The sequence below is a fragment of the Branchiostoma lanceolatum genome, chromosome 18 (genome assembly GCF_035083965.1).
Source record: "Branchiostoma lanceolatum isolate klBraLanc5 chromosome 18, klBraLanc5.hap2, whole genome shotgun sequence".
Lineage (NCBI taxonomy): Eukaryota > Metazoa > Chordata > Leptocardii > Amphioxiformes > Branchiostomatidae > Branchiostoma > Branchiostoma lanceolatum.
Window position 1 is genome coordinate 1381321 of NC_089739.1, and position 12366 is coordinate 1393686.

The window sequence follows — 12366 nt, forward strand, 5'->3', positions numbered from 1 at the left end:
TCTCTTGGTTCGGGCATACGGAACAGTGATATAATGACTGTTCCTCATACACACACAAACACACACACACACACACACACACACACACACACACACACACACACACACATACACACACACAAACACACACACACACGGTGACGCACACACGTACACACAGAAATAACTTAATAAATAAATTAATAGATAAATAAATAAATACAGAAAGAAAATAACTGTTCCTCAGTGTTCTTCCTATGACAGAGAGTTTAGAAATGAAAATAACAGTGTGATCAAAGGAGATAGGTGTTATGATACACATGCAATTTCAGCCCACTATAATCTACCACCGGCGTGCCTGCCCTTAAGTCCAACGGGAAACTCGTCACCGATCCCAAACAGAAGGCTGAACTGTTGAACAAGCAGTTCTACTCCGCGTTCAGCGAAGGCACCACCTATACAGCGTCAGAGTTTAAAGACCGGTGCTCGCTGCCTGACTCCCGTGACGACTTCCCCTCCATGGATAACATAACCATCAGAGCCAACGGCATTGAGAAGCTCCTGGCAAGTCTGAACCCCACCAAAGCAGCAGGTCCAGACGGCATCACTCCACGCGTGCTGAGAGAGCTGGCTAAAGAACTTTCCCCCATTCTCACCACCATCTACCAGTCCTCAATACGCACAGGTCAAGTACCCCAAGACTGGAAAGAGGCGCTGGTGACCCCAGTTTTTAAAAAGGGAGAGCACTACAAGGCGTCAAATTACCGCCCCATCTCCCTCACCAGTGTTCCCGCCAAGATCCTCGAACATGTCCTAGTCAGTGCCATCATGCAGCACCTCGAATCGAACAGTATTCTGTCTGCACAACAACACGGCTTCCGCAAGCACCACTCCTGTGAGACTCAGCTTCTTGAATTCGTAGAAGAAGCCTCTTCAGCCATGGAGAATGGTATTGCGACTGACGTAATCATCATGGACTTCGAGAAAGCATTCGATCGAGTGAACCACAGCCTCCTCGTGCACAAGTTAGACCACTACGGGATCCGAGGACGCACCAACAGCTGGATTGCGAACTTCCTCAGTGACCGCAAGCAGGCCGTGGTGGTCAACGGTGCCCAGTCAAGCTATGTGAGCGTGAGGTCGGGCGTTCCACAGGGCACGGTACTGGGACCGAGCCTTTTCCTCACTTACATAAACGATCTCCCGAAGCGGATCTCCTCCCCATCCCGACTATTTGCCGATGACACTGTTGTGTACCGGTTGATCGCCTGCCCTGCAGACCCAGTAAAGCTACAAGAGGACCTCGAGAAGCTGGAAGACTGGGAGCAGGAGTGGGACATGGCTTTCCATCCAGACAAGTGCATTCAGCTGCCCTTGACACGTGGTAGAAAGCCACTCAACGCGGACTCCAGCTACACCCTCCACGGTCACACCCTCAAGCGAGTGTCATCTGCTAAGTACCTTGGAGTTACCCTGCAGACAGACCTATCCTGGGGAACACACATTAACAACATATACTCCAAGGCCAACAGAACGCTGGGTTTCTTGAGGAGGAACCTGAAGGTTCTTTCCAGTAAGACCAAGGAACTGGCATACAAAGCCCTGGTTCGGCCAATTGTAGAGTACGCCTGCTGTGTCTGGGACCCCCACACCACCGGGAACACCAACAAGCTCGAAAAGATCCAGCGCAGAGCCGCACGGTTCGTCCTCAACCGTCACAGAAACACTTCCAGTGTTTCTGACATGCTCGACCAACCACAGTGGGTCCCTCTGCAAGACCGTCGCCGCTCCATCCGTCTCACCATGCTTTACAAGATCAAGCACGGCCTGGCATGTGTGAGATGCGACGCGCTGAAACCCCTGACTGACAGCAACAGGAGAAGACGGAGAGTTCACAGTCAACAGTTCCGACACTTCAACTGTCGTACAGACTACAGACTGTACTCTTTTTTCCCACGCACCGTCCGCGACTGGAATACATTGCCTGAAGCCACAGTCCAGTCCTCGTCCCTGGCCACCTTCATCTCGAAGGTGTCCAGTTCCGCTTAGAACCTGACCCTTGACCCGTGACATGTCAGTGATGGCCGATATCCGGCCGATGGACATTATCGGAAGAAGAAGAAGAAGAAGAATCATTAGAAGTAGGTCATCGTTATTGAACAGAGAAATTCTTACCAGGCGCAATCGTCGTCCCTGATGCAGTCGTTTGCGCTGTTGTTGTTTCTGTAAATGAATATGCATATCATTATACAATAAAGGTCTTCATTCATTAAGCATTGTTATGTAAGTTTTGTTCATAGGCTGAATCACATTGACAGTCTGCCATTCAGTGCTAACTTAGATGACCTCACTACTACACTTTGACATTTACTTGGTTGAAAAGTCCGTGCACAACTTGAGGTGAAGAAAAAATGATGAAACTGTAGGAGGGTAGATTGGGCTAGGGTCCCTACAAAGCTCCGCGGACAACGTTTTTACTAACTACATCATGTTAACATGATGTAGTTAGTATGTCATAATGACAGACTGAGCTGATTTCAAGCTGACCACACCCTAGTTAGTCCGTCGGAAGCAAGATCAGTTCCTCTCTGAGTCACTTACGATTAGTCTAAGAAGCTGAAATAACATATGTTTAATGACGAATGTCTCTTTAGGTAACATGCCAAATTTCATTTCTGAAATCTTAATAGTCATTGTTTTACAGCTGCTAGGATGGAGTGAGGTGTGATATTAGAGGCGGTTGAATTCATAGCCGAATTCGTAATCTGTTGATTAAAGGTTTTGTAGATAACTTCTCCATCAATCCAGAGGAACGAAATTTTACTCAGTTATTGAGTGTTTAAAGACCACAAATTATAATAAGTTTCGTTCCTCTTAAGCTATGGTGAACATAATGGTTATTCAGGACCCTGACGACCGCTCTGAATTCAACTCATACCTCACTCCACTCTAGAAACGAAAATAGAAAAACTGACTAGATCATAGAGATGAAAATTAGCATGTGGCTTATAGAAGTATGGCTTTTGATACATGTGCAGTTTCAGTCCCCTACAATGGCTACAGTTGGGTCAGAGCAATGTTTAATTACACGGTAATTGAACCTCCCTTGTGCTGCTCTTTGCTTCCGACGGACTAACTAGGGTGTGGTTAGTTTGAAATCAGCTCAGTCTGTCATGAAAATTTGAACAACAAACTGAGATATATCAGCCCAAAGACAATATGTGTCTTTACATTGTAGCCAAATTTCAACTCATTTGATGAAAAAATGAGCCTGTTATGAAGCAAAAGGCAAAACGTAATGGATCACCCTCGTAGCTGAAAGTGTTGTTATTATCTAATGAGGACACTCCTATTGTAGTGGTGTCTTCATTAGTTCATTAGATACTAACAACACTTCCAGAGACACTAATATTTGGTGCCAACGAGTTCCACTCTATGGTAGTTCTAGCTATAGGGATCGCACGATCGACAAGTTTGCAATGCCATTGTTCATAGGACAGTTGTGGGCGTTTCTTACAAGATAAAGCTATCTTGTGACAGAAAAAGGCTGTCATTGCTCCTTGGAACAAACTTTTCTGTCAAAACTTCGTTCAAAACTGTACCACACAGAAATTGTGACAAAGGTTACACTTACCGACATTGAGCGTTAGCGTCAGTAGTACGGCCAAAGACGCCTTCACAAGAAAAGGGCGGGAAGAACGCTTCGTCAGTGTTGCACCGGCCATTTTTACTTGCCCCAGTTATGTATACTATTGTCCTGATCCACAGAAAATGCGGTAGCACAACCGGTTATTCTTCTTTCATGCTGTGCGGCTTGTTGTAGAGGACCGCCATGTCAATACTTCTATCCAACTAGCCGGACACAGGTCACGCCAGGTCGTTTTCAAGACAACGTGCGGATCATGTTTCACCATTCTCGGCTTGATAGCAAGGAGGTTAATTTTAACCTTAACGTTGGGTAACATAAATTCGGGATTTTTCCGATAATGATTGACTGAAATCAATCTAGCAGAACAATAAACCATCCTTTTTTTCTATTATTCTGTCAGTATCATGTACTATCTTTGCACTAATCATATATATGGTAGATTTTGTCTCTAGTGCTGCTGACACCAGAATATTTCAACTTGAAACTACCGTCCGCTGCACGCACAATGACGGTGCTGTCGGACAGGGGTGAACATTAATTCGGGAGAGAAGATTCGTCTTGAATATCTTACCGCTAATTACATTTTATACAGCAGCTATTCGTTCCATCCTTGGCTTGAGGAGAGTGCTATGGATATAGAAGTGTCCAAGTAAAAAAATACACGAAAAAAACGGCCGTACCGCACACATCAGGCCTACGGGAACAACCCGTGTGTTGAGTCGGTAGCTATAGAACGTCAAAGTCGACATCCACCGTCATGGCAACGTTTACATTATTCATGGCAAGTTAGCCGGATGCCGTAGCATTGATAATACTACTATGTCCATGTATTCCTTGTTGTGTTAGGAGCAAACTTTGAGGAAAATATCGTCCTCAGGCCACAATCACACGCAACATTTAGACAAAAAAGTGTTCCTCACAAACCTTTGTCGTCTGCTTGACAACAGGATTCTGGGTAATGATATGGCGGCGGGAAAATACACGTGCCGTAGGTTGTAGCAACAAAGAGGGGTTTTGATGATTGATCACACTTAGAGTCCAATTGCAGGTCAGCAATTTTAAGAAAATAAGTTGTCTTGTAAATGATTGTGTTTAGCAGGAAGCGGATGTAACATTTGTCTTATAAACCAGCCGACAACGATGTAGTGTGATTCTCCCTCGAAGCCCTCAGACTGTTCCAATAAGGGACGGAGAGTTTTTGTCCTCGTCGCCTTCTAATGCATGCTTATCGAAGCTTTTCAGACAGTGTTCTGAATATGTTAGTCTGTCAAGTTTGCATTTCTAGCGGTATTACTGATGTTGCATCTAGCACATATCCCTAAATACCCCGTTTTCGAAAAATCCCGAATTTAAGTACCCTACGAATTTATGTTACCCAACGTTACATGTTGCTGTAACTTGTTTGTTACTCCGGCTGTTTTCTTTGATTGTTGCCAGTGTCTGTGAAAAAGTATGCGTATAGGGCTAAAAGATGAGATGCCAAAATGCAAAGGCAATATTAATTTCAATATTTGATTTTTTTTTTCATAACGAAAAACTCATTTTCATTCAATACTTGATTTATTTTATGTACGCTACAGGTTAGGCTAGTGGGGTGGCTAATATGTACGATTGCAAGCTTTCGGCCACCCTTGCAGAGTTATATTACTATCTATAGTATTGTTTTTTTCATTGCATTTTCACATAAACAAAAATAACAACAATATGTGTAGACAATAAAAACATACTATAAGGAACATGAATATCACGGATCCTGTCATTACATACGCACAATATATAACGGAAAGGAAACTGTAGTGAGTACAAATCAGGTCCATCGAATTGGTAAACAAGGAAAATGAACATATAATGTAGGACTAAGGATAACATCTTTATTATTGTTTTCGCTTAGGATGTCTTTGTTATGTGCTAAATAATTACATATTACTCGCATGCAAATAGACTCTATCAAGTTTAACCGACTAACATGGCGGCTGTTATGTCACTACGGTACACTGAACACAATTTTCAAGCATTAGACAATATGTAGCAACAATAACAATGATAATGTTTACAACTGTACTTTACATTTGGAACCGCATCATCTCACCACAGTTGATGAGCAATGTCTATCAATGTAACATTAATATACATTTGGGACAGCATTGTTTGTAGTGACACTTAGCTCAGTGCACTGTGAACAAGTCAGTATTGCCCTGATGAAGATGACAGTTATCGAAACGTTGGCTCTTGAAAATACTTGGTTGTAAATAAAAGAGCTTTGCTATTCAGTCATTCTCCAACCTGACGAAATTATTTACGGATTATCCTGCTGTGGCGGCGTCGGTCACTTTCTTTCTTCCCTCAGCGACGCCGGCGTTCTGTAGAAAATGACAGAATGAAAAAGAGAAGTGATACATTTGGTAATAGAATAGCTTTGGCCCAAAATAACAGTTAGAGATCGTAGGAATCACCTAAGCACGTCCTGTGATACTACATGATGCCAAGGACAGAACAAGAGCTTTTAGAAAATAGCGAAGGTTGGACGAACAAAGAAATAGAGACGAAAAAAATGGCGTTTTTTTAAATTCGAGTTTGAAGCCATATAAAGTGCTCTGTGTTTAAGAACGTTAAAAACAGATTTTGGAATATTTTGATCACTTACCTTTGTTAAGCTGCCTGCCCCCTGCCACACGTACAGACGCGGTACATGTACCAGGCAAAGGCCACGACCCACAGGAACATGCAGATAGAACCCAGGATAACTCCAGCTAGGCCGCCGTCTGAAAGATGGTTTAATGTAATGAAATTAAATGTTGCAATGAATGTAACGATGGTACAGTATACTCCCTCCTAAATTGAACTGCTCTTGATAGACCATGTTGATAGAAGTTCGATTATGAAAGACCCCATTGAGTATGATAGGTTCGGGCTTGACCTGATGTGGAAGCTTCCTATTATCATAAACGTACAGAAACCGAGTAGAACGGTTACAAACTCTACAAATAAACGGAAAAGAAGGGAAGGAGAGACAGAGGGGGGAGGGAGAGAGAGAGAGAGAGAAAAGAGTAAGAGAGAGACAGAGAGGGGCAGACAGAGAGTGATCGAGAGAGAAACAGAGAGAGAGAGATAGAGAGAGACAGAGAAAGAGAGAGACGATATCGTAAACAGAGAGATCAAGTACAAGAGTTTGACGTTTTTCAGTAAATCAATGTTTTTCGGAGATTTCACTTTTTCATATCGGGATGTAAAATGTTATGTATAGAGTGGTTCATCTAACTACCTTGTCCTACTCTGAGGGCCGCATTAACAGTTCCGGAGATTGAAGTCATTAATCCCACAGCGATCAGTAGGGACATGGTGGCGTAGGAGAACCTGGGTCCAACTCCTGGAGACAAAAAAAGAAGAAAACAAATAAGTCACAAAACCCGCAAATTAAAAACTGAAGCATTGGCTTTTGTTAGGACGAAAACATTGAAGGGGGGTGGGGGGTGGCAAGATGAGTTACGCTTGGAACCGCATTCTTCGCCTGCAGTTGCGCTACCTACTTGCAGCATTTTAGATATAGATTTCTGCTACCTACTAGCGTAAGAGAACCTCGGCCCCACGCCTGGAACCAGAGAAGTATAAAAACCTCGGAACAAAACACTTGAAGCAAGATAGTGGCGTCCTATCCTGGGTACCAGCCTCCGTCATAACCGCTGGCTCAATCCTTTCGTTTGCTAATCCGTGGTAAGCAAGGTAAAAGAGAGCTATAGTGGTTACTACAGAGGATGGTACTCAGGCTAGTGGCGATACTGCTGAGGGAGGATACAAGATGAGGCACATTTGGGACCGCATTCTTCGTAGTGCAGCAGCGACACCTAGCTGCAGTACGAAGAACAACCATTCTTCGTTATCATCAGAAGGAAAGTGTCAGGCGGTCACCGAAAAACCTGTAGGTAAATTTCTCCTGGTTGTGTATGACGTGAGCTCTATACTAAGAAAAAAAATCAAATTTTTGGTAATGGCATCTGTTTTTATATATATATAATTAGACGAGTCGCTTGTTCCGTAAACTCACCAATGTGCCTTTTGGTGAGGAAACCCGAAATGGCCCCACCGATGAATAATCCGGCTGCGACACAGGACTGCGTCAGGAGGGTGGTGAAACCAGATTGTGCTCCTGATAAAAAAAAATCAAAACGTAGTTTCAGAAGTTGCTTGAGGGTCCAATCTTTTGACATTTCTTTCCAAGCACAATAACTACCTAGGACCAGAAAATTATGCCCAAAGCATGCAAAAAACAGAAGTTCTGTTGCAGCACTAAGGAAAGCCGCCAGGTGGCATGATATAAAATTTCATTAATTTCATTTTATTTCTTCGATAGTTCATGGCCCAACCACCTACTGAACTTAATCTTAAAACATTGTTTACAATCCATAGCGTCATGAGTTGTCCTACTAGAGCGAAAAAAACACCGTTAAAGCCGCTACTGGTACCCCAAAAATGAGCTTCTTACCGAAGAAACAAGAGCTACATGTACCTACCAGTCCCATTGTTAGGCGGAGCCACTAGTAACGCGATCACAACCACCGATATCACAACTCCGGCCAGAGGACCGACACTGCTGCCGTGTTTTACCACCTCCCATTGGTCTGCAAGAAAGAAAGACAGAATTAAAGTTTGAGTATTTAACTTTCTGCAATGTTCTTTTCAAACACACACACATATAAACACACTCACACAAACATAAATGCACACATACACGCACACACATATGTACAGACACTCACACAGATACACACACACACACACACACACACACACACACACACACACACACACACACACACACACACACACACACACACACACACACACACACTTAAACTCTCCCCGTCGTAATTCCCTGTAAGATACTCGCCTCTTGACTCTGCCCACAGTATGACAGCCATCACGATCAGCGCCCAGACAGCTTGAAGCTCGAACACGATCAGAATCTCAGATCGTAACTCCCTATTGGGGTCTGAAACGACGGAAAGAACATACAAGTCTGTCAACTAATTATAAAAGCAATTTGGCCCAGAATTTGTCAAACTGTTCAGAAAGGGAAATAGCCCTGTGTGGTCAAGGGAGATGTCAAATGCCATCATGTGTGTACTAAAATCTGGTACAGGCAACCACCGCCAGTCACTAGCCACATCGAAACAGTCCCGTCCATTCTTAAATATGATGTCCCAAATATTTCGATATACGTAATTCACTATACTCAGTGCTATCGTCGGATTTACCAGGATTTATCTCAATGGATTTGAACAGCAAATTTAAGTACATAATGACATGCGACAACCCATGCATGGTATACATTGGGAAATATATCAAAGAATGTCTAGACGTAAGAAACTCCTCCAATGATTATAAAATACCATTGTCATCCCATACTACTACACCATATTGTATAAGATAGACTGCTTCACCATATTGTATAAGATAGACTATTATATAATGTTGTATTAGATAAATCGGTAAGCCTAATAGAATGTTATCTATGTACCAGTGAATGACATACTTTGTACCTTGTACAATTGTTGTGCAATAAAGTTATTATTATACATTATGATAGTTTACTCCACCCTGTACTCCTACAAGCATCCAAACGGATGAGTCATGACCAGGGGTAGTCCTAAATCTTATTGAACAGAGACATCCTTACCAGGCGCACCCGTCACCAATGGAGTAGTTTGTGCTGTTGCTGGTTCTGTAAACAAATATGCTCATTGTTATTCTTCATTTTGATAATTGGTTGTATCGCATTGACAGTCTGCCATTCGGTGCTAACTTATGTGACCTTAATACTACATGTGCCCCAGGTGCGACCTTGGGACACATCGTCACAATGTCTTGCAAGTCGGCTTTTGACCCATTTTGATTTGTACGCGGTTGATAGCACAACTTGTCCTCGATAAGAACTTCGCCCATCGCTATATCAAAATCAAAATATCAAAATAAAACATCGAATATTCAGTTCTACTTCCGGGGCCCAAGTCGTGCGAGACACAGGCAACAGAACGAATTCGAACTCCTCTGGTCGATCGCGGTATTAGAAGATATGCCCTATGCCCTAGTCTGGAGCATTGTACCTACTATTGTTTATTTTGAACCGTCACAGTTTAGAGGTTAGGCCAAAGGGCGGTTAAACCGGTTAAACAACTAAATAACATATTAAGGAAGGGGGGGGGGGGTAGAGTGGATTATGGTGACTCACTAGGGTCCATTACAAAGCTCATGATTTTGCTAACCATGTCCTGTGCTTTCTCAGCGTATCTAATGAAGATGGCCCTACAGTGGTGCTGCGTACCTAAACGTAACATCAGCTACAGGTACCGGTACAAAGGTTTAGGTACAGGTCTGTACCTGTACCTGTACCTGTACCTGAACAATTTGAAAAAATTACATGTGTTTTTTCTGAACTTCTTCAATATTAACAGAAACATAAATAAACTGTTTACAACTTGTTAGTATCTTCATTCAAAGAACATAACTAGTTTTCCTACCGCCAAACTCCCTTGGCCTTGCTACCAAAACTCCCGGCCTGCCTGAATGATCTGTTGCATATTAGTTACGCAGTGTTGCATGCGGCCATGAGGTTAGGAGATCAGTAACAAAATAAGCACATGTCGGTGTAAATTTATATCGGTACAGTACCGGTACTTCATGATTCGGTATTTTGGACCTGTACCTAATCAATTTCTACGGTACAGTACCGGTACACAGTACCGGCACGCAGCACTAGTACTACGCTACAGTAATTGGTGGCAACTAGTTCCATCGTACGATAGTTCTGGGGATCACACGACAGGTTTCCAACAGCATTCATTGGAGAGTCGTTGAATTGCCGTGCAAGATTCAGCAGTTTCATGACAGAAAAGGCTTGTCATTGATCCTTGGCACAAAATTTTCTGTCATAGCTTAGCTGAAAATTCTACCATTTAGAAATTGCGACTGCGCAAACATAAGGTTGTTACACTTACCGACACTAAGCGTCAGCTGCAGTAGGACAAACAGAGCCGCAGTCACAAGGATCGGGTGGGAAAAACGTGAAGTCACTGTTGCACCGGCCATTTTTGCTCCTTAATTACGTAGACTGTTGTCCTGATTCACAGAAAACGCGGTTGTTCTACCTGTGTGCGACTTGTTGTTGTCAGAGCGTCAGACGACCCACAGGTCAAAGCAGAGTACCTGTCCAACTAGCCGTGCAAAGGTCACGTCAGGTCGCTGTAAAGACAACGTGTGCGGATCATGTTTCACCACGCTTGGATTGATAGTTTGTTGCCGTTGTTGTTTATTAGGCCGACTGCCTGTTGTCAGTGTCTTAAGCCAAAATGAATGTGTTTAACTTTAAGTATGTTTTCCACAAAATCAATCATACATGTGGGGTAAAATATGAGATGCTAAAATGTACAGGAAAAACCGATATAGATAGTCTATATTAGGAAGTTGCAAACTGAGGAGGAAGAGGAAAGAAAAAGGAATGAAAATTTAAGAAAAAATTAGCTCTCCGTGTCGGGGAATCGAACCCCGGTCTCCCGCGTGACAGGCGGGGATACTCACCACTATACTAACACGGATTGGCTGAGACGAGGCTGCAAAATAGCCGCCAAATATTTGAGCTCGTGAGCTATCGATCATTTGATAAAAACAATCGATCGATCAATAAAAATCGATCGACCGATTATTCTATTAAACAATGGACATTACTACATATATGATATATCATACATATATCGTATATACATGTATAAGTATTGTGTTTTGAGAGCATTTCAGTGATGCAGTTGGTATATGTTCCACCAGAGGGCGCTTACCATCTGTTTGCGTGTTCATAATAAACTTATACTAGGGTATCTTGTGGATATCTATTGATTTTACAAACTCTTCGCTAAATTGAAGCTTTAATAAATGTCATTTTAAAATGTCATTTTAGAATGTCATTTTAATGGCACGGAAAATCTAGGAGGAACAATACGAGACAAAAAGCGCGCTAGGATCATAAGGATGTGACTTGTAAAATAAAGTTGGTACGGTCTACTGGGGAATGGTTAGCCTGGATATCAGACCCCCAAACTCTAAAATATCTAACGTTAGATATTTCAGAGTTTGGGGGTCTGATATCCAGGCTAACCATATATAGGTACCATTTCTTAATCTCAAAGCAGATATTGGGGAGGCTAAATGGTCATGTTTTTCTAACTGATCATTTCGGTGACAAAAAACAAAATAATTCCTTTTGATAAGTTGATCATTAAACCCAACATTAATACATAAGACAAAGCCAAGAATTTCCTGCAACAATGTTTATGTTAACTTATAAAATTGCAAAATACAATCAATTCATTCACACTCAATGTGATTTGGTCCTTGTATAATTCTACTGCTAAAACATCATTGAATTTGGTCCAACATTTTCAAGTTATGTCAATTACAAGTTAAATCATTCCTCAGTATAGCAAATATAGAGTTAGACATTATCATTTAGTATCAATAGCAAATTCCACATTAGATTGAATCACTATTGAAAAAGTAGAAAAATCTATAAAATCTCTTCCTCTATACAACACTGATTTTTGTTTAAAGCGTTGATTAAATTTTGCAAACAAAATCCTATTATGTCAAAAGAATAATCTAGCCGACAGTACACTAGTATTTGTCTCAAATGCCATGATAGCAGTACTTGTATTTCACCTTATAATGATACTAGTACTAATTGAAATTGACTG

At 42.1% G+C, this 12366-nt stretch overlaps 1 protein-coding gene and 1 non-coding gene across 2 annotated transcripts; both read right to left on the reverse strand.

Annotated features, from left to right (window-relative positions):
• Positions 1-5479: 5479 nt before the first annotated feature.
• LOC136424459 (uncharacterized) lies at positions 5480-10868 on the reverse strand. The gene is made up of 7 exons (XM_066413063.1): positions 10621-10868; positions 9303-9347; positions 8514-8615; positions 8137-8244; positions 7671-7772; positions 6891-6995; positions 5480-6390 (listed from the first exon to the last, which is right to left on the reverse strand). Exons 1-7 carry the CDS (start codon positions 10709-10711, stop codon positions 6278-6280), a joined length of 666 nt encoding a protein of 221 aa, XP_066269160.1. The 5' UTR covers positions 10712-10868; the 3' UTR covers positions 5480-6277.
• A 277-nt stretch (positions 10869-11145) lies between these two features.
• On the reverse strand, positions 11146-11217 carry Trnad-guc (transfer RNA aspartic acid (anticodon GUC)). The gene has a single exon. It is a non-coding gene; the product is annotated as a tRNA-Asp (tRNA).
• Positions 11218-12366: the final 1149 nt, after the last annotated feature.

Excerpts from the sequence above, each read along its gene's own strand:
- LOC136424459 (XM_066413063.1), bottom strand. The coding sequence starts at position 10,711 with ATGGCCGGTGCAACAGTGACTTCACGTTTTTCCCACCCGATCCTTGTG. Across the intron at positions 8,245-8,513 it reads ACTGTGGGCAGAGTCAAGAG|ACCAATGGGAGGTGGTAAAA; the intron begins GCGAGTATCTTA and ends TCTTTCTTGCAG. Across the intron at positions 6,996-7,670 it reads CCTCACCAAAAGGCACATTG|GAGTTGGACCCAGGTTCTCC; the intron begins GTGAGTTTACGG and ends TTTTGTCTCCAG.